The 22212-nt window shown below is 48.0% G+C and overlaps 1 protein-coding gene and 1 long non-coding RNA gene across 5 annotated transcripts in view; one reads left to right on the plus strand and one right to left on the minus strand.

Annotated features, from left to right (window-relative positions):
- AFAP1L2 (actin filament associated protein 1 like 2) overlaps nt 1-22212 on the minus strand; it is a 144173-nt gene that overhangs the window by 113113 nt on the left and 8848 nt on the right. For 3 of the 4 annotated variants that reach the window (XM_044935271.2, XM_044935272.2, XM_025274269.3), the window contains exon 1: nt 3572-3741. The exons of the other annotated variant lie outside the window; for it this stretch is intronic. In XM_044935271.2, coding sequence (XP_044791206.2) covers nt 3572-3587 — 16 coding nt within the window. In that variant the 5' untranslated portion in view covers nt 3588-3741. Of the gene's footprint in view, nt 1-3571; nt 3742-22212 lie in introns of those variants that run through there. 4 annotated transcript variants of the gene reach the window in all.
- Nucleotides 6222-9707, plus strand: LOC102406463. The gene is made up of 3 exons (XR_329177.3): nt 6222-6280; nt 7535-7595; nt 9365-9707. It is a non-coding gene; the product is annotated as an uncharacterized LOC102406463 (long non-coding RNA).

Here is a 22212-nt window from a genome sequence, read left to right on the forward strand (position 1 = left end):
TCAAAATCCTTTAAGACAGGCTTCAGCAGTATGTGAAACAAGAACTTCCAGATGTACAAAGTGGGTTTAGAAAAGGCAAAGGAACCAGAGATCAAATTGCCAACATTCATTGGATCACAGAGAATGCAAAGAAATTCCAGAAAAATACCTACTTCTGCTTCATTGACTACATGAAAGCCTGTGACTGTGTGGATCACAACAAACTGTAGAAAGCTCTTAAAGAGGTGGGAATACCAGACCACCTTACCTGTCTCCTGAGAAACCTGTATGTGGGTCAAAAAGCAACCATTAGAACCTTAGATGGAACGACTGGTTCAAAATTGGGAAAGAAGTATGACAAGCCTTTATATTGTGACCCTGTTTGTGTAACTTACATGCAGATTACATCATGCAAAATACAGAGCTGAATAAATCACAAGCTGGAATCAATATTGCTGGGAGAAATAACAACCTCAGATATGCAGATGATACCACTGTAATGGCAGAAAGAGGAACTAAAGAGCCTCTTGATGAGGGTGAGAGCAGAAAGTGAAAAAGCCAGCTGAAAACTCAACATTCAAAAAACTAAGATCATGGTATCCTGTCCCATCACTTCATGGCAAATAGAAGGGGAAAAGTGGAAGCAGTGATAGATTTTATTTTCTTGGGCTCCAAAATCACTGCAGACAGTGACTGCCGCAATGAAATTAAGACACTTACTCCTTGGAAGAAAAGCTATGTCAAATCTAGACAATGTATTAAAAAGCAAAGACATCATTTTGCTGACAAAGGTCCACATTGTCAAAGCTATGGCTTTTCCAGCAGTCATGTACCGATGACAGAGTCAGACCATGAAGAAGGTTGAGTGCCAAAGAATTGATGTTTTCAAATTGTGGTGCTGGAGAATACTCTTGAGAGTTCCTTGAACTGCAAGGACATCAATCCAATCAATCCTATAGGAAATCAACTCTGAATATTCATTGGAAGAACTGATGCTGAAGCTCCAACACTTTGGCCACCTGATGCAAGGAGCCAACTCGTTGGAAAAGACCCTGATGTTGGGAAAGATTGAAGGCAACAGGAGAAGGGGACAACAGAGGATGAGATGGTTGGATGGCATCACTGATGCAATGGACATGAATTTGAGCAAACTCTGGGAGATACTGAAGGACAGGGAAGCCTGGCATGCTGCAGTCCATGGGGTCACAAAGAGTTGGAGAGGACTTAACAACTGAACAACAACAACAAAACTTAATTTTGCATGGGTCAACCTTTCAATGCAGTGACTGTTCAACACACAACTCAGCTTTTTCAGTGAATGGGGATTTCTACAATCTCTGGCATGGCAGGGCAGGGAAATTCCCAGATTCCTTAGCTGAAAGGTGTAGTAAACAGATTAGTAGCGTTCAAGGCAATGGCACCCCACTCCAGTACTCTTGCCTGGAAAATCCCATGGACGGAGGAGCCTGGTGGGCTGCAGTCCATGGGGTCGTGAAGAGTTGGACACGACTGAGAGACTCCCCTTTCACTTTTCACTCTTGTGCATTGGAGAAGGAAATGGCAACCCACTCCAGTGTTCTTGCCTGGAGAATCCCAGGGACGGGGGAGCCTGGTGGGCTGCCGTTTATGGGGTCACACAGAGTCAGACACGACTGAAGTGACTTAGCAGCAGTAGCAGCAGCAGGGAACCTTGGAGAATTTTCTCCAGAATCAAACACTAAATGAGCCCCTCGCAATCCAGATAATTCTCAAGCATATTCCCTTATCACTGGCTGTGCTTGATTTACTGCAAAATGAGGAGGCAGATGCATGGGTTACCCAAAACATAAACACTCTGAACTGGCAACTAAAATTTCCTTCAGCTGGCATAAACCATTCAAGGATCTTTGAGGGTGGGAGGATTTTAAACTCCCAGGAGAAAAAGATAACTAAGAAGACTTACTCAGGCTAAGGGCCAAGTCGAAAGCTATTAAGACAAAAACCTTCTGATAATCACTGGGTGTTTGGAAAGACGACCCAAAATGTTATCATTTGCCCTAAACTCAGAAGGATTAATATACCAATTTGAGAAAGTAGCTTGCAACTTGGACCTTCCATCAGGGGCTGACACAATTCAGGAAGGGCAGACTCTTGAGCTGGAAGGGTTCCTCAGAGAGACAGCTCAAGAATCAAATTCCCTGTGAGGGTCCCTCCCAGAGGGCGGAGGGGGCCCAGTGGGCCTGGAGCAGCAAACTTCCATTTTAGAAGGAGAGGGTCTGTGGCCTCAAGAGACTACAGAAGGACGCATTCAGCCATCCAGGCACAAAACTGACGTGATCTCAGCAGAATTTGAGACAAAAAAAAAAAAAAAAAAACCACCCGGTTAGAAATGTGAGAGAGGCTCCAGGGAGGGTTCACAGGAAAAAAAAAAAAAAAAAGGAAGATCGCCAGCTAAGTTAACCCTGTCTCCCCAGCTGTCTTCTGTGCTCTTGGCAAAGACCCTTCCTCACCGGTAACCAGCTGACCCAGATGAGAAAAAAACGTGAGAAAAATCAAAAGATCCAACTTAGTTTAGAGAACCAAAGCTGAGCCCTAAAATTTATGTCAGTTCAGAAATGAGAAACCACTGGGAGAGAGATTCCTTGGGAATCTGAGCGTTTTTCTATATTACTCTTTTCCAGGAGAAAATAAATATAGAAACAGTATTTCCTTTTGCAGGTTTGGTAGAGACAGACCAGGAAAATGCAATAAGTTTCCCCAAAAGAAAGGAGTTGGGGGGGGTCCCCCACAGCGTCACGATTAAGGGGCAGCTCCTTAACCTTTTCCAAAAGATGTGCCAAGTGCCATCGGAGGCTTCTAGACTCCACCCAGGGAGGCTCTGAGCTCGGGTGCAAGCCGGGCACAACCAGTACAACCCAGGCCGGCCAGCCGCCCAGGAGGGCTTGGCCGAGATATCCGGGACCAGGCCAACTCCGAAACTTGCTCAGCTGCGCCGGAGCTAAGCCTTTGGGCTGGGACGCGCTCCACCTGCCGGGCACCCTACTCGGCCCAGAATCCCTGCACCCCGCCCCTGCCTGGGGATAAGGCAGTTACCGGAGCACCCGCACGATTGGGGTGGCCCGACCAAGCCGGGAGCCGAGCCGCGCGCCCACCCCACCCCGCCGCCCAAGCGCATCCCCTCGCAAGCTTTCATTCGGGGTCTGCAAGAAGCCCTCCACTCTGACTGGCGCCCACTCCAGAAACCCCGACTACCTGCCCTTTCGCCCCCCAAGCAGCCCCGCACTCTTCCGACCTCACTCGGGGACTCCTCGGTCCCTGGCATCTTTCCGAGGTGGCCGGGGCTTAGAAGATGGGTCCCCATGTGCACCCCCGGCCCTCCAACAGGTGAGAAGCCTCGTCACGCCGAGCCCCCGGCCTCCGCGCCTGGGAGGATCAAAAGATCTTTGGCACAGGTCCGGGCTGGGCAGGGGTAGCCGGCCTGGCTCACCTGAGCCCCAGAGGAACGCGAGGCGCAGTCGGTGACGCACCCCGCCTACCCTCGGCCCTGCTTTCTGGCGCCGTGAGGGGCGCGAAGGGGTTGGGGGCGCGCCGCCCCGGGACCCCGCGTCCTCACCTTTGAACCGCTCCATCGGGGCCGCGGCGTGCGCTCCTCGCGGCTCGGCTCGGGCGGCGCTGCGCTCTCGGCGCTCGGCTCCAAGCCCAGGGCCGCCGCGCTGGCCCCTCCCCGTGAGGTCACGCTCACGCCCGGACCTCCTGGCGCGGCTGCCGCGCCCGGGCCCCGGACCCGGTCCCCGCCCGGCGCCTCGCCCCCGCGGGGGAACTCCGCGGCCGGCCGCGGCGGACCGTCAGCTATCGAGTCCGCTCGCGCCCGGGGCCCCGCTCCCGCGCCAGCTGCTTCACGTTCCGGCTCCGAGACTTGACCAAACCCTGGGGGAGGCCCCCGGGAGGGGCGGGCTCGGGCGGCTCACGGGAGCTCTTCTTCCAACCACCGGGCTGCGAACCCACTGCCAGGAGGTGGAGACTGAGGTCTGAGTCAGGAGGCTGAGAGGTACCTAGAGCATACCCCCCCGCCCCGGTTGACCCCTGGGTCCGCACACTTTTGCCCTTGGCATTTCTCGAGGTGGGACATGGGGAGGGGGGTGGGGACAACCGAGTGCGTCCCCAGTTCTTCAGGACTTGCTGCTACTCTCTCGCAGTCTTTCTGGGTAGCCGATCGCAAAGATATCTACTTGCTGTCTTCTACCCCAGTCCAGGTTCCCTGGGCGCTTTGTGCCAGGTTCTCCCAGGACTAGAATTTATAGATCCGCCTAGATAAACCCTGGAGAGCAGGGTTCCTGGACAGGCTAAGCGCCGACCGCCCCGAGGGGCAGCATCTATTCCCTAGGAGCCCAGTCTTGGCTCTAACTCCACCACTGCTGCCAGGAAGCTGCACACTTCCCGTCTTTTACCTTCCTTTTTTTGATCATTGGTCCCTCCATCAACAGGCCCATGTCCTCCCCACCGGCCCCCAAGTAAGATCCATGTTTTCCTTTAAACTTCCATTTTCACTTTAAGATTTCAATCACAGTTTGTGCTGAACGCCTGGTTTTGCAGCAAGTCTCCCCCAACTTCCTCGAAGGAACATTTAAGGAAGATTTGTCGCTGCTGCTGCTGTTTTCCAAAAGACTTCCTAATTCTTTCTTAGAACAGCAGAGTTAGCCCTGATGTGTTGAGACCTTCTGCCCCAGCAGTCTTAGAAATGTTTTTCTCAGTTCCATTAGCAGCTCACATTCTCCATAGCATCCATGGAGCTATCCTCGCAAGCCAGGCATGGAATGCTAAGGGCTGTACATGCATAGCCTTTCATTTTTCCTATAAGCCTGTGATCTGAGTAGTATTATTTCTACCATGTAGGTAAAGAAATTGATGCTTACAGAGGTTAAACTTGCCCAAAGTCACACAGCTAAAAGGGAGCCCAGCAGACATTAAGCCCAGGTGGTCTGCTTCTAGATGTTTACCCACAAAACTTTCCTGGTGCTGGAGGAAGTACCAGGCTGTCTGTCACTGTCTTGGGAAGCCTCAGATCAGGGAATAATGATGGCCCAGCCAGGTAGGGGCTCTGGTTAGACCCAAGCACGAGGGATTCTGGGAACCCAGTAGAGGTCCCTGATCCCACCTGGAGAAGCCTCCTAAACCTTCTAGAAGAGGACATGACTGAGCTGAGTCTTAAAAGATGAGTTAGAGCTAGTTTGGTGATAGGAGAGGCAGAGTGACTACAGCCTTCCCGGGAGAAAGCGGGGAGCCATTTTAAGGGTCCAATAGTTGTGTGCTGGTACTGCTGCTGCTGCTAAGTCGCTTCAGTCGTGTCCGACTCTGTGTGACCCCACAGACGGCCGCCCACCAGGCTCCCCCGTCCCTGGGATTCTCCAGGCAAGAACACTGGAGTGGGTTGCCATTTCCTTCTCCAATGCATGAAAGTGAAGAGAGAAAGTGAAGTCGCTCAGTCGTGTCTAACTCTTAGCGACGGCATGGACTGCTGCTGAAGCCAAAGGGGAAGACCCCAGGAGTGGAGAAGGTGAGGCTAGAGGGGCGGGCACAGGCCTGCTCCAGGATCCAGAACACGGAGTGATCTGAAAGTTAAGAGGATTGGGCAGCCCTGAAAAGTGAAGGTGTCCAGGATTTCCTGGGCAGCTGAGGGAAGGGTGGAGTGTAGGAGGCAGTTGCACCAGCCAGGTGAGAAGTCAGTGAGGTGGTAGAAACCTGGAGGAGAGGACTGGGGCAGAAATAGGCAGAAGTTCAAAGCCAGGGCTCTGTGCCTGAGCACAGGGCTTGAGGGAGATGGAAGGGACAAGGAGACCCGGCGGTTTCCAGCAACTTAGGTGGCCAGGGGGTGAGTGTCCCTACTGCTCAGTCGTGTCTTTTTTGCAACCCCATAGACTGCAGCACGCCAGACTTCCCTATCCATCACCAACTCCTGGAGCTTGCTCAAACTCATGTCCATCAAGTCAGTGATGCCATTCAACCATCTCATCCTCTGTCGTCCCCTTCTCCCCCTGTCTTCAATCTTTCCCAGCATCAGGGTCTTTCCAGTGAGCCAGTTCTTCGCATCATGTGGCCAAAGTATTGGAGCTTCAGCATCAGTCCTTCCAATGAATATTCAGGGTTGATTTCCTTGAGGATGGACCGATTGGATCTCCTTGCTGTCCAAGGGACTCTCAAGAGACTTCTCCAGCACCACAGTTCAAAACCATCAATTATTTGGCACTTAGCTTTCTTTATGGTTCAACTCTCACATCCATACATGACTACTGGAAAAAACACAGCTTTGACTACACAGACCTTTGTAAGTAAAGTATTGTCTCTGCTTTTTAAAATGCTATCTAGGTTTGGTATAGCTTTTCTTCCAAGGAGCAAGCATCTTTTAATTTCATGGCTGCAGTCACCATCTGCAGTGGTTTTGGAGCCCCAGAAAATAAAGTCAGTCAGTCAGTCCTCAGCTATTTATTAGCTAAGCCCCTGTCAGGTCCCAGCTGCTACCAGGCGCTGCAGAGAGCAGAGGCCAGGTAGCAGAGGGACTGCTGTTGGAGTGTGGGGTGGGGGTGGGGAAGATAAGCGGGAAGAGAGCTGAGCATCCTTGAATCAGATGCAGATAAGTGTCAGCAAGTTGGGGGGTTGGGGGCAGAAAGTGAAGGACCCCCAGCAACTCCAAGTAGGCCTAGGGACCTAGGTCTGAGCCCTCCAAGTCACCCCCATGCTTTATTTCAGTCCTCTCAGCCACTCTTCCAGGTGGACTGGGCTCATGGGGGTTCAGAAAATAGGAAGAGTGTGGGCATCTCGGGGAACAAGGGAAAGGAAATAGTGTTCTGGGGTCCTCGGGAAGCAGGGACTGGGAACTGGGTTGGGATGGGGGAGGGTCTCTTGCTTTTTTATGTTCTCCCTCCTCCCCCACTTTCCTCATCTTGCAAATGGCCAGGCATGGCGCCCACCCTCTGATGTACAGTGTCCAGAGACAACTGAACATTGCTGGGTCCCCGGTTTCCTTTCAAGTTCTCCAGGGGAATCTGGTTGTGCAGCCTGGCAATTTGAGACCAGCCTCAAGTCTGGTGGCTGATCATGCCTGACCAGATTTCAACTCCAGCCATCAGCTGGGACCAGTAGGTTACAGGGTCCAGCCCCCCTCCTCAGTCCGGCCTTTGTCACTGCTGACCCTCCCAGAGGGGTGAGGCTGACTCTAACTGAGGTCACTAAGTACAAAAGGTAGAATTCAAGTATTTCCACCCTATGAATGGAGAGGATTTGGGGGCCTCACCCAAGTCACCAAGTGAGGTAATCTCTTTCAGAACTCAGATTCAAAATTCATGTTTCCTGGTTCCAAATCCTGTGCTGTCACACCCCTGCCTGGCTTTCCCAGGGCTCTAACAGGGCTTCACCCCAGCCAGTCCCTTGGTGGCCGGCTCTGTTAGCACTTTCTGTAATGGCACCATCCTCTCAGAAAGCTGCAGGGGGCTCCATATCTCTCATGCCTGCTCCCTCTCCCCATTCCCCCACCACCACCCGGCTCCAGCCCTTTAATTGCCTCTTCTTAAATCCTCTCTAGTTTATCCATGGAGACTTGGCAAATCCCAGAGCCTCTGGACAAACAGAAATCAATCAGAAATGTAAGCAGAATGAATTTAAAATGGGACTTCACCACCCTTTTCAAGAATGAAACTGAAACACTACTTCAAACCATCAGTAGGAATCAGGGCTTTGGAAGGCTCAGCATTGTGTCCTCCTCTTTCCAAGTTGCATGTGTGTGTGTGGCTCAATTGTGTCCAACTGTTTACAACCCTATGGATTGTAGTCCACCAGGTTCCTCTGTCCATGGGATTTTCCGGGCAAGAATACTGGAGTGGGTAGCCATTCCCTTCTCCAGGGGATCTTCCCAACCCAGGGATTGAACCCAGGTCTCCTACATTGCAGAGAGAGTCTTTACTGTCTGAGTCACCAGAGAAGGTCCAAGTCCTGGATGCAGTTTAACCTCGTGTCTTTAGTCCCTTTGCAACTTTGATAAAGGAGCCACCCCATTCAAATTCTAATTCATTGAGTTTCTGGCCTCTAGGATCAGAGGATCTGGTTTCCTGTACCTTCTCAACCTTCTGAGGGCTCTGACCAACCCTACCCCAGACAGACCACAGGATCCCTAATGGGCTGTTCTGTTGCAGGCAGTCCTGAAACCAAACTGAGCACCTCCAATCTGGAGGGTAGGTAGTGGGTGGGTGTTCCCACCAAGTTCAGCAGGGGTGGGGGTGCACCAGGGCCTCTGGGTGTTGTGGAAGAGTCTGGAATCTGCTAGAAGGGCTGACTCTCCCCTAATTTCTAAACCAGTTCTCGGCACCAGACAAGTTTGTTCAATCATAAAGTGTTGAGGCAATTGCCAGCTGAGGCAATGAGGAGGGGAGCCCAGCTTTATAAAATTATCCTATTTAATTCTCACAGCCATCAGGCAGCATATGCATTTCCCCTTATTTCACACATGGTGACCTTGGAACTTGCTCAAGGTCACCACTCGGCAGGACCCAAGCCAGTCCCATTTGAGCACCATGTCTGACCCAACTACCTAGGAGTATAACTGCTGGGTGATTTGTTAATTCCATGCTTAACTCTTTGAGGAACTACCCAAAATGTTTTTGCAGAGGCTCCACCATTTCACATTCCCACCAGCAAGGCATAGGGGTTCCCGTTTCTCCACACCCTCATCAAAACTTTTTATTTTCCATTTTTAAAAATTATTCCATCCTAGTAGGTTTCATTACTTTTTCATTATTTTTTTTAAGACATTTCACCATGACATGAAGGTAACATTTCTTCTTAAATCTGAGTGGTTGCTACAAGAGTGTATTTTATATTATATAGTGAGGACCACTGGCTCAGCTCAACCCTCTCATAGTTTTGCTGATGCATTTGAAGAAGCCAAGACCTAGAATTTTGAAGTAGAAAGTGTTTATTCAATATTCAGGTGACTGACCCTCCTGGCCAGCATGTTTGAAATACTTCAGAATTTAAAATAATAACAATAAATATTTGGGTGGCTCAGAGGGTAAAGAATCTGCCTACAATGCAAGAGACCTGGGTTCAATCCCTGGGTCAGGAAGATCACCTGGAGAAGGAAATGGCAATCCACTCTAGTATTCTTGCCTGGAAAATTCCATGGAGAGAGCCTGGCGGACTACAGTCCACGGGGTCACTAAGAATTGGACATGACTGAGTGACTAACACTTTCAGAGAAATAAAGACAGCAAGGCCTCGAGGAAGGAGCATAGATGGAGGCGAGGGGAGTGGGTGGACACATGCCTCCTTGCTCTGTCTTTTCCTCTCCCCATGCTGTCTTTCCTAATGCTTGTCTCGGCCCATCTCCAGACCCTTTTGTCTCCTAACTTCTGCCCAGATTCCCAGTCCACTGATGCAGAACATTTCAGGGCTGTTTGGAAACCAGGAATCACCAGAGAATCCAACACTCAGGATGCCAGAATCCAGAGAGGTGCCAGCACCAACCAAAGCAGACCAGCAGCTGGCAGGTGGCACCAGCGCCCAGTCTCAGCGTCCAGCAAGAGCTCTTCTTCCAGCTGCTTGTGCTCAGGGCTCAGCTGCCCCTTCTCCCTGGGTAGTCCCAACACTGTGTCACCCTAAGTTGTACAGAACCTCTGAAATATGCCTGAATTATGGTGCCTAGGCAGCGGTCAAGGTCTTGGTCTTGGTTTCACTTCTTGATTTTTTTTTGCTGACTCTTTCTGTGATTGCTAAGATAATCATTTCTCAGATGAGGCTTGGGCAGAAATGCAGCCGGACCAGAACTGACAGCCTTGCAGGTTCCTCAGAGTCCCCAGATAAGGACACCTTGCAGAGAAATCATTCATTTGTGCCTGGAAGCTGAGAGTACTTCCTGTTTCCTTCCCCAAACTCTTGTCCCCCTGCAGAGCCCCAGCTGGTCTTTCCAGACCCAGCCCAGAGGCCTTTCTCCTTCATCAAGGCTTCCCAGAATATTTTGAAAGGACTGAAGGATTAAAAGGATTCTTGAAATCCTATTAACACTTTCCCACTTCCAAAATCCATTTCTCATTTAATATCAGAAAACAACTAACCTTCTTTTTAGGTCTTAAGCTCTCCAAAGAGCCTGCAGGATCTTGTGAGCAGGAACTCAGTAATAAGCCCCTTGATTGCCAGCCAATCAGGACTGGCAAGTCTCAGGTACCTAGGTTTATAGACTGGCTGTGGGTCCACAGACTCTGCCATAAAGCCCGCAGCCACTTGTCTGCAATAGGTGCTTTCCCAGCACTGTGCTGCCAACAGGCTCAGCTGCCCAGGGCCTCTTGGGGCTGCCTGGGCCCACACCAGGCCAGAACAGCTCAGCCTCTTAATCCTCCATCTAGCAAGGCTGAGCTTCAAATTCTCATCACTACATTTCAGAACCCACTCCCTCCAGGCTGACCTGCCTGGTGACTCTTCTTCCCACTCCTTGGGGCACTCTTTTTGGATCCCTTTCCAATGGCTGGATGAAAGGAGTGGAATTTTAAGTCTTTTGCCCTAAAGTCACTGACTGGGGTAAGGGATAAAATATAAAACCTGGTATTGTTAACTATGGGCTTCCCTGGTGGCTCCATGGTAAAAACTCTGCCTGCCAATGCAGGAGATGTGGGTTCCTTCCCTGGGTTGGGCTGATCCCCTGGGGAGGTGGGGAGGAGGGCAGATGGCAACCCACTGCAGTATTCTTGTCTGAAGAATTCTGTGGACAGAGGAGCCTGGTGGACTACAGTCCATGGATGCCACAAATCGGACATGACTTAGCAACTGAGCACTCATACATAGGGTAAAAGGGATAGAAATGGGAAGTAGTTACTGAGTAATTGCCTCAATCTTGCAGAAACAAGATTTCATTTATATTGAAGACAAAGTGGGCATGCACTGATGGAGCTCCTGCTTAGCAGCCCTGGGGGAGGCAGGAGGGATTAGAAGGCTGTCTGGGGGAGCTCAGGCGCATCTCTGTGACCCTGATCCAGGAGCCTTCCCCAGCAGGTCCTCTGTGCTGCTGCCAGCTCACCAATATGCCTACCCTTAGGCACACAGCATGGTTTTTCTTTAAAAGTATCCATTGAGTTCAGTCCCCCCAGTCCCAAGTTCGGTAAGGAATGTGCCGAGAGAATGACTGACCTGGAGCCACAGGAGTAGGATTGGAGCTGGACTCTGAGTCTCCTGATTCCCAGGCCAGGGCTCTTTCTGCAGCAGCCACTGTGCTCAGGGTAGAAGCAGGTCTGAACCCAGCTCCTCCAGAATGGAAAATGCTGCCACATCTGACCAAGGCCTCTGGGCCTGTTCTGCTGACAGTCTTTCTAGAGCCCCAGACACCAGGCTCTTCACTGTGGGTACAGCCTAGCACACAGAATTATCCACAAGTCATCATGAAAGAGTGAAGCATTTTCCACAGGCGTGATTGTATCCCTGAAGGGACAAAAATTTGTTCTTGGGAGGGGCAAGAAAAATCTCACGGTATATAAACACACACACATAGCATATAAACAGATACACTGTATGTCTATGGCATTAAAATTTCACGGGCGAGTAGAATCTCAGCTGCCAATTAAAACATGTTTAGGACTTTCCCCCATACCACCAAACAATGCTCTGATATCAGCTGGGTACTCTATGATTTGACTCAACTCTGACACCATCTACCTGGAGATAGCATCAACTCCAAAAGGTTAAGGGTTCAGTCCTACGAGACTGTGCTCCAAGCCCTTCCCCACCCCTAATCCCCACAGCTTCTGATGCCAATCACGTGTGCTTCTGATCAATTGCCTATATACTGGTGATGCCCAAAACTTTCTTTTCGGGTTTGGTTAACTTGCAAGAGTGGCTCACAGAACTCAGAAATACATTTTACTTCCTAGATTACCAGTTTGTAATAAAAGGATACAGCTCAAGAATGGCCAGATGGAAGAGATGCCAAGGGCAAGGTCTGGGGAAAGGGCACAGAGCTGCATGCCTCTCCCAGCTCATCGCTATCTCCAAATCTCCAGGTATTCATGAAAGCTGGAAGTTCTCCGAACCCTTTCCTTTTGGGTTGTTATGGAGTTTTCATTACATGGGTATTACTGATTAAATCACTGGCCACTAGTGTTGATTCAACCTTCATCCCCTTCTCCCCTTCCTGGGGGCAGGATGGGGGTCAGGGGGTTGGGACTGAAAGTTCTAACCCTTGAGTCACATGGTTGGTTCTCCTGGTAACCTGCCCCCATCCTTAGGTGCGCTCCAAAATCACCTCATTAACATAAACATGAGTGTGATGAAAGGGGGTTGTTATGAATATCAAGACATCTTTATCATGCTTATTTATCACTTAGGAAAGTTCAAGGGTTTTAGAAATTTCTAAACAGCTATACATTTCTTGTTATAAATCACAATATCACAAATAGAACCTAGGAGAAAATGTCTACAAAGGCTCCTGGACGGGGAGTTCCCTGGTGGCCCAGTGGCTAAGGGGGCCTGGGTGTGATCCCTGCTCAGGGAACTAAGATCCCACATGCAACAACTAAATATCCCAAGTGTAACTTAGACCTGATGCAGCCAAACAACTAAATAAATAATTTTTTTTTAAAGGCTCATGAACAGAGGCGATGATGAAAGAAAGGTGAAAAACACCAGAATATAGGCTCTGGAGTCAAGGTTAGACTCTCCCGTCTACCTCTTTCTAGCTGATGACCTTGGGCAACATGCTCAACTTTTCCCTACTCCAGTTTATCCCTTAAGTCAAATCAAGATTTTTTATTCACCTCACAGGTTGGCTGTGAGGATTCCATGAGATAGACAATACACATAAGGCACTTAATTCCATGTCTGAGACGTAAGTTCACAATAGGTGTTAGATGCAACAATGATCAAGACGGCTGGAAGGGAGGGCGTCTTCCCCCTACAGAGTCACTCTTATCATGGCTTCCCTGATGGCTCAGTGGGTAAAGAATCTGCCTGCAGTGCAGGAGACACAGGAGACATAGGTTCGACCCCTGGGTCGGGAAGATCCCGTGGAGGAGGAAATAGCAACCCACTCCAGTATTCTTGCTGGAAAAATCCCATGGACAGAGGAGCCTCGCAGGTTACAGCCCAAAGAGTCGGGTGCAATTAAGCACACATGCCTCCTATGGCAGAGAAAACAAAGCTATGGCTGGTTTCAGAAATCCCTCTACAGGAAGAAGGGTCCTGCTTGGTGCCAAGGATTAGAACTGGTGCTAAGATTTCAACCACTCATCCACCCACCCACCCACTCAGGTCTCTGCTCTCCATCTCTACTTCCCTGTGTCTGACACTAAGCATGGCACCTGGGGCTTTATTGGATGATAAACTGCACAAAGGGATTTATAGCCTCAAAGGGGACCAGAAACTCCATCTTCACTGGCAAAATGACTTATCTACTAAGTGAGTGCTTCTTAGATGGTAACATGTATAGGAATCACCTGGGGATCTTGTTAACATTCAGCTTCTGATGCTGAAGATCTGGAGTGGGACCAGAGAATCTGCCTTTGTGACAGCCTCCCAGGCGATGGGGATGCCCTGGTCCAGCACCACTAATTGGGGAGCCAAACATTCTCAGGCTTTCCTTTCCCACAGTTAACCAAACCCAGGAAATGATGCTTCCCTTTCTCTGCTGATGGTTGCCTATTATTTTATCACAGGCCCATGATAAAGCATCTAGAAATTTTCATGCTGGTAAATTCTAGAGAAGACTCTTGAGAGTCCCTTGGACAGCAAGGACATCAAATCAGTCAATCCTAAGGGAAATCAACCCTGAATACTCATTGGAACGACTGATGCTGAAGCTCCAATACTTTGGCCACCTGATGCCAAGAGCTGACTCACTGGATAAGACCCTGATGCTGGGAAAGACTGAAGGCAGGAGAAGTAGAGGATGAGAGAGGATAAGATGGTTGGATGGCATCACTGACTCAATGGACATGCATTTGAACAAAGTCCAGGAGATGGTGAAGGACAGGGAAGCCTGCAGTGCTGCAGTCCTAGGGTTGCAAAGAGTTGGATAAAACTCGGTAACTGAATGAACAACAACAACAAATTCTGGAACAAAATCTTCAAGGCAAGTCCATTCTGCACCTGGGGTCACAACTGGTTTCTGAGGATTCTGAACGTTCAGTTACAGTGAGCTCGCTTCAGTGCTCCAACTGGATCACACAGTTGTACTTGTTTTTCTTTTAGGATCAAAATACTCTGGGGGAGGGAGATGAGAAGGGGGTTAGGAGGAGAGAAGGGAGGGAGAAGAAAAGGCTGGCCAGGAGGAGACAGCCTGGAGAGAGAGAGGAGGCTCCTAGCCAGGCTCTTCCAACTTCCCTTTTGTTTGGAAACAGCCTCAGGTAGCCAGCGTTTCTCCTGGCAGAAACAACTGAGAGAATATAAATGGGATTAAAGGAGGCTCCACCAGGGCAGAGCACTTGAAACCAGGCCACTAAAATCGGCCAGTGTCTGGGGACCTCGTTCTGTCACCCGATTAGAATTTTTAGTGTAATTCAAGTAATGTTTACGGAAGGTCCCAGAGCGGAAGGGCCTGGGGTGTGGGGTCTGGAGCCAAGAACAATCGTTTTTCTTTTTTTAAAAAAAGCACTTGAGGAGCAGTTTTCTCAGAAAAAGAGTAACCTGTTAACACATATGGTAAGAGTCCAGTCTCTCAACTTGGACTGTTGAGAGAATGCAGCTGCCCGTGTGCGTGACCTGTGGATGGGCTCTTGGGTCGGCCCCACCCACCTCAGGGCTCTTGGTAGGATTCACATCCTCCCACACAAAATACTCTCACAATTCAAACAACACGTGGGGGCATCACAGTGCTCAGTGTCTTAGAATCCATGGTCTCCCCAACAGATGGGCCACCTCCAACGGGGCTGTAAGAGTGGGAGAGCTGGAACCCCCCGCCCCCAGCCAAGTGGCTAAGACTGTGTTCCCAAAGCAGGGGTTCGATCCCTGGTTCAGACACAGATCCTGCATGCCGCAACTAAGACCCAGCACAGTTAAATAAATAAGTAAAAATAAATATTAAAAAAAGAAAAGTGGGAGAACTTGGGAGGCTATGATAAAGATTTTCCTGAGCTGGGTCATAGCTTGACTCAGTCCTTCAGACTAAAGGGCTGGCATGACTGAATTATCCCAGGTCCATCGCTGATGATCAGTGTGACATTGAGCATTCATCATCTGTAAAATGGGGATAATAATAATACCTACTTCATAGACATGTTGTAAGGATGCTCCAGGATGAAGCACAGAAAAAACAGCGTAATATCTGCTATTGAGTGAATATTCAAAAACAGGTTGTGGGTGCATTTATCTAGGGCTTAAGTTTTGGACTGGGGTGGGGTGGGGTGGGTGGAGGAGAGAGGTAAAGGAAAGAGCTAAGAGCTTAGAATGTAGTTTTTCTTCCAGTGCTTTCTTTCATGGGCATAGAACCAATTTAACACCCTCATCCTAAGCCATATATGTATATCCTTCCTGCTCAAACTTCTTGCCCATTGTCCACTAGGGAAAAAGCTAACACACCACTTCAGAACCTCTAATGACAGAGCTCTGGAAACACAATGCTCTTTTTTTTTTTCAGTTGTTGCATGCAAACTCTTAGTTGCGACATGTGAGATCCAGTTGCCTGACCAGGGATTGAACCTGGGCCTGCTGCACTGGGAGCATGGAGTCTTCAGCCACTGGACCACCAGGCAAGATCCCTGCCCTAGCTCTTGATTTCCACTTTCTCCAATCTCCCATCCTTCTGCATCTCCAGTCAACACTTGGTTGAATCTCATTCTTCTCCAAAATCGACTGCATCTTTCTCCACTATATAGCTTTTGGGTTTTACAATAAAAATAAAACTCTGTTTACATTTTTTCAAATTAACTGCCCTTCTTTGTCATTGAATGTATTTTTAATTGCTGTGTTGAATTCCAAGTAATTGCTATGTCATAATTTTTATAATCATCCTCCCATGGAGGGGTATTGGAGTGATTACTAGATTTCAAAGTTCTAAATAGAACATCAAAAAACATCTTAATACAGATTATCTTTCTTCCTTTTAAAAACATTTTTTATTGAGATATAATTGACATACTGTGCAAATCACCCATTTAAAGTATACCATTTAATGCTTTTTACTATATTAATAGAGTGGTGCAACTGTTCATGGGGTTGCAAAGAGCTGGACACAGCTAGGCAATGGCACCCCACTCCAGCACTCTTGCCTGGAAAATCCCATGGGCGGAGGAGCCTGGTAGGCTGCAGTCCATGGGGTCGCGAAGAGTCGGGCACGACTGAGCAACTTCACTTTCACTTTTCACTTCCATGCATTGGAGAAGGAAATGGCAACCCACTCCAGTGTTCTTGCCTGGAGAATCCCAGGGACGGGGGAGCCTGGTGCGCTGCCGTCTCTGGGGTCGCACAGAGTTGGACACGACTGAAGTGACTTAGCAGCAGGGACTGAACAACAACAACCATCACCACAATTAATTTTAGAACATGTTTATCACCCTAAGAGGAAATCTTATACCTATCAGTCATCACCCCATTCTCCCCATTCCCTCAGCATTAGGCAATCACTAATCTATCTTCTGAATCGACAGATCTGCTTGTTCTGGAAATAAATGGAATTATTTAATATCCCCAAAGACATTCCATTCCACTGTCTTTTCTGCGGATTCTTTCAATTGGCATAATGTTTTCAAGGTTCATCCATGTTACAGTATGTATCAGAACTTGTTCCTTTATATTTTCAAGTAACATTCCATTATATGGCTATATCACATTTTATTTATGAATTCATCAGTTGCTGGACAATGATTTGTTTCCACTTTGGGTCTATTATAAATGCTGCTGCTGTAAATATTCATGTACACTGCTTTGTACGCAGTGCGTAGCTATGCCCGTGCTCAGCTGTTGCCCTTGTGGTTCAGCCCTTGTTCATACGTTGGGCTCACGCTCTCGTCTCCACCATTGTTCATTCATTCAGCCCTTGCTCAAACTCTCCTCTCCACCATTGTTCGTTCATTCAGCCCTTGCTCACGCTCTCCTCTCCACCATTGTTCGTTCATTCAGCCCTTGCTCACGCTCTCCTCTCCACCATTGTTCGTTCATTCAGCCCTTGCTCACGCTCTCCTCTCCACCCCAAACCTGCTCCTCTTCCAAAGCTCACGCTCTCCTCTCCATCATTGTTCATTCATTCAGCCCTTGCTCACGCTCTCCTCTCCATCATTGTTCATTCATTCAGCCCTTGCTCACGCTCTCCTCTCCACCCCAAACCTGCTCCTCTTCCAAAGCACACTACAGGTTCCACCACCTCTTCTGTTGCACAACCCAGAAACTCAGCCATCGGCCTGTATGCTACTCTCAACCCTTCCACCCTCCTCCCCATTGCAGCCCACATCCAGCCCACTTGCAACTCAAATAGAAGCATGGCCCCAAGAATGCTTTGCAAATGGTCTAGAATCAATCAGGCCATTAATTCTTTACACACTCATACCCCTCTGTTTATATTTGTCGAGTTACTGGATTAATGTCTGCTGCTGCTGCTAAGTCACTTCAGTCGTGTCCGACTCTGTGCGACCCCAGAGACAGCAGCCCACCAGGCTCCCCCGTCCCTGGGATTCTCCAGGCAAGAACACTGGAGTGGGTTGCCATTTCCTTCTCCAATGCATCAAAGTGAAAAGTGAAAGTGAAGTCGCTCAGTCGTGTCCGACTCTTAGCGACCCCATGGACTGCAGCCTACCAGGCTCCTCCACCCATGGGGTTTTCCAGGCAAGAGTACTGGAGTGGGGTGCCATCGCCTTCTCCGGATTAATGTCTATTTGCTATTTTATCTCAAGTGCTCAACATAGCTCCTACTGCCTACTTTATAGCAAGACTGTAAGCCAGTTTGGGTATGTATCACATTCCTTTTATAACATCTCACAGATCCCAGTACACTAGTACTGCAATAAAAATGTGTTGACTTGAATTGCTTTTATTTTAATAAATTTTTATAGAAAAATCAACATTTTTGGTGTGCAGGTCCATGAGTTTTGAAAAATGCATAGTCACAAAATCATCACAATTAAGATGTAGAACATTTCATCTCATCCCAAATTTTCCATGTATTGCTTTATAGTTAACTCTCCCCCTTCCCTATTTCCCGGAAACCTCTGATTTGTGGTTTTCTATCCCTATAGTTTTGCCTTTTCCAGAATATCATGATAGAATATCATATCCAGAATATCATATCCAGAATATAAATCTAATCACATATCTGTGTCTTTTTGATTCTGGCTTCTCTTCCACTCAGCTAATGACTTCGCACTTCACCCATGTTACTGTAAGAGCTCATTCCTTTTTATTGTCGAGTACTATTTCATGGTATAGAAGAACTACAGTTTATCTGTTCCCCAGTCAAAGAACATTTGGGATGTTTCCAGCTTTAGGCAGTTTGAATCATGGCAGTGTAAACACTCAGGGACAGGTTTCATAGGAGCCAAGGTTCTGGTTTTACTTGGATGAAGACCTAGGAGATGGACTGTGCTCTCATATGACCAGTGTATGTTTAACTTTCAAGAAACTGTCAAATTGTTTTCCAGAGCCGTTGTATCATTCTGTATCCCCACCAGCAGTGTGTGAGAGTCCAGTTGTCCTGCATTCTTGCCAGCACGTGGTGAGAATTTTTATGTTTCCTGGATGCCAGTACTTTAGCAGATAGGTGATTTGCAAAGATATTTTTCCCACCTGAGGCTTGTTGTTTCATTCTCTTTCTCCAGGGGATCTTCCTGACCCAGGGATCAAATCCGAGTCTCTTGCGTCTCCTGCATTGGCAGGTGGATTTTTACCACTTGTGCCACCTAGGGAGCCCTTTTGAAGAGCCTAAGTTCTTAATTTTAATGAAGACCAATTTATCACTTTTAAAATTTTCTGAATCATGCTTTTGGTATCATATCTAAGAAGTCTTTGCCTAAATCAAAGTCATGAACAATTTCCCTTATGTTTTCTTCTAGGAAATGCATAGGTTTAGGTTTTACATTTAGGTCTCTGGTCTATTTTATTTTTTTATCTCATGAACTTTTTCATCTACTTTAGGTCCTAAATCTAATCTATGATATACTTGTCCATATTGCTTTCCACCCTTCAAGCTCCTTGAGGGATCATGTTATCTAAACATCAATATTTGTGTGACCCTGGGAGTGAGGTGTCCTTAAATTGTGAGCCTTCGGCACCTCACCTGGCTCCCTCTAGTGCCCACCCCTTATTTTATTCATGTTCATATTTTCCATAACACCAAGTGTCATGTCTTTCACACTAGGTACTAAATAGATGTTATTGAAATTAAAAAGTGAGATAAAAGAATAATTTTAGCCTGCTTATCACAATGAGAATGAAGAATTAGAGCAACCAGGAAAAAGCATTTCTTGACAATGCACTGTAGAGCACCTACTGTGCGTTAGATGCTGGAATGCCTCCTGGTGGCTCACGATTCCCAGAGAGTTACTTCATCCTAAGCGGCCTTCTTACAGCAATGCTGATCACATCACCCGGTAAGCAGAAATCGAGTATACAACTAACCAAATGGTGGGATGTTTTCAAAATCTGAAACACATCCAAGTAAAAAGTGTGCTCAGTCGCCCAGTCATGTCCAATTCTTTGCAACCCCATGGACTGTAGCCCACCAGGCTACTTTGTCCATGGAAGTTTCTAGGCGAGAATACTGGAGTGGGTTGCCATTTCCTTATCCAGGGGACCTTCCAGACCCAGGGATCGAACAAGTGTCTCTTGCCTCTCCTGCATTGGCAGGTGGATTCTTTACCACTGCGCCACCTAGGAAGCCAAAGTAAAAAGCATGCTAGAGAAATAACACATGAACCCCCGGAATGGCAGACATTCTAGCTTGAGTTCAGGTGGAGGTCAGATGTGAAAAGTTAAGGGTCAAACTTGCAGGACTTCTCTCTCTCATTTTCCCTCTATTTCCCCCTCCCCCACATGCTAGAGTTTTCATGAAAAACCCACTTTGTGGCTCCCTGGGCAGGGAGAAGGTAAGTGGACTTTCTCCATTCAAGGCTTGCAAACTCAGAGACTGGAGGAAAAATTCAGTTTGTCTGGAAGATCACGTCCTATCTCAGGCTGTTACAACAAAAATACCATGGACTGGGTTCTTTACAACAGAAATGTGTTTCTCACAGCCCTGGAGGCTGGCGGTCTGAGGTTGGCGTGCCAACAAGGGGTGTATGAGGGCCACACCCAGTTTGCAGACTTCCGCTTCTGTCCTCACAAGGCAGAAGGGGCTGAGGGGTCTTGCTGGAGCCTCTTTTATAAGGACATTAATCTCATGACGGCTCTGCCCTCATCACCTCATCACCCCCACAAAGGCCTCACCTCCTGATCCCATCACTTCAGGCATTAGGATTTCAACACTGGAATTCTGGGGGGATTCATGCAGACCAAGCACCAACCTGTTTTGGAACGTTTTACAGGGGGTCCCTCAGCCCCCTGTCAGCAGCAACACGAGAGGCACCCTGGGGCCTCAGAGCAGCAGACCTAGAAGGTGCGGGGACTGGGCTAGAGAAGGGGCGTGGCAGCTGTACTGGGAGCGGCCTGTGCAGACCATTCTCACCTCTCGAAAGATCTGAAAGAGCACTGAAGCTTTGACAGGACATTTTGTCCCAGACTGCAAAAAAACAAAATTGCTTTAGAATGCTGTGCTGTTGTCATTTATCTTTTCCAATTATATAGGTTGAGAAATGAGGAGCATAAAGCTTAGTGATGTGAACTTAAGCACTTTCTACGGGCAGGAAAAGACTCATTAAAATAAACTTTATGACCTTGGCATTCTGTACCGTTTCAAAGTAACCAATTACAGAAAATGGAAATGAGATGTCAAGATTTCGATTTTAGTTTCAAAGCAAATGCAGTCCCTTCTTAGTGATTAATAATTAAAATAAACTTCATGGTTCTAGGGAACAGCCTAATTTGGGCAATGTTTTTAAAAATTATAATTTGTAAACCACCAGCCCCAGAATCACATGAGAGTTTTGTTATTAATCTGCCTTCCTCCCTCCCTCCTTCCCTCTCTCTTTCTCTCTCTCTCACACACACACTCACACACACACACACATACACACACACACACATTACTAAGTCCTCTATTAAATTTATCTGGTGGTGAGGGACCTGGGAGTTACATTTTTAATAAGCTCCTAGGATCCAGACATTTTCAATCAGGTTTTAAGCCATTAATATATAGACTCTTTCCCCCTCATGCTGATAATACCCAATACTAAATACTAATTTAGTAACAATAACAATATTTTTCTAACCTTTTATTATGGTGTTAACATGGGCCTAAGCGATGGTGAGATACCATCACCAACTCAATGGACATAAATATGAGCAAACTCCAGGAAACAGTGAGGACAGGGAAGCCTGGCGTGCTGCAGCCCATGGGGTCACAAAGAGTAGAACCGGACTTAGCAACTGAACAGCAACAAATGGGCCTGTGTTATCTCATGCGTAATTGTTGAGTGTTTCTCACGCATAATCCTCTCAGCAACTCCTGGGATAATCAGCATCTTTCTTCTCATTGGGTACAGGGATGCAGAAACTGAGGCAGGAGTAGCTTGTCCAGGTCATGCTGCTGGGTAGTGGCCCTGGATTGAAGGAGTCAGCACCCAGAGCTCCTGACAGTCACAGAGAGAGGTGAACTCACAGGCCCCTCTGGCCCTGCACACTGGCAGACGGACGTTTACATCAATACCCTCACTGCTTCTAGCCTCGCCAAGGGCCAGGCTCTAAAGAGCAAAGTCCCTTGAGGGAGGAGGAGACGCCACCTGATTGGCCGGCTCGGTTCTGTCCAGGGACGCCCAAGGTGGGCTGTGCCTGCTTCAGGCCTTACCTCCTGAAAACATTCTAACCAGGTTGGGCCATTGATGCCTGCCTGGCCAGCCAATTGATAGCCAGGCAAATGTTGAACGTTTCTTCTAGAAAGAGAAAAATCTGACCCTTGTCTGCCTCTCTGGTGTTGGAGAAGGAGGCCTTGTGTCTCCACACCTGGGCAGAGGCATCACAGTGCCCTGGGGACCTAGGTCAGCACGATGGAGGTATCTGGTTTAGACCAATGCTTGCTCCATCCTGCTGAGGAGTTAGAGACCTTTTTTCACTGATAAAAATGCGATATTAACTTCCTAGAGCTGCCATGACAAATGAGCAGAAACTGGATGGCTCAAGATGACAGCAATTCATTCTCTCATCATTGCA

Source organism: Bubalus bubalis, chromosome 23, assembly GCF_019923935.1.
Source record: "Bubalus bubalis isolate 160015118507 breed Murrah chromosome 23, NDDB_SH_1, whole genome shotgun sequence".
Lineage (NCBI taxonomy): Eukaryota > Metazoa > Chordata > Mammalia > Artiodactyla > Bovidae > Bubalus > Bubalus bubalis.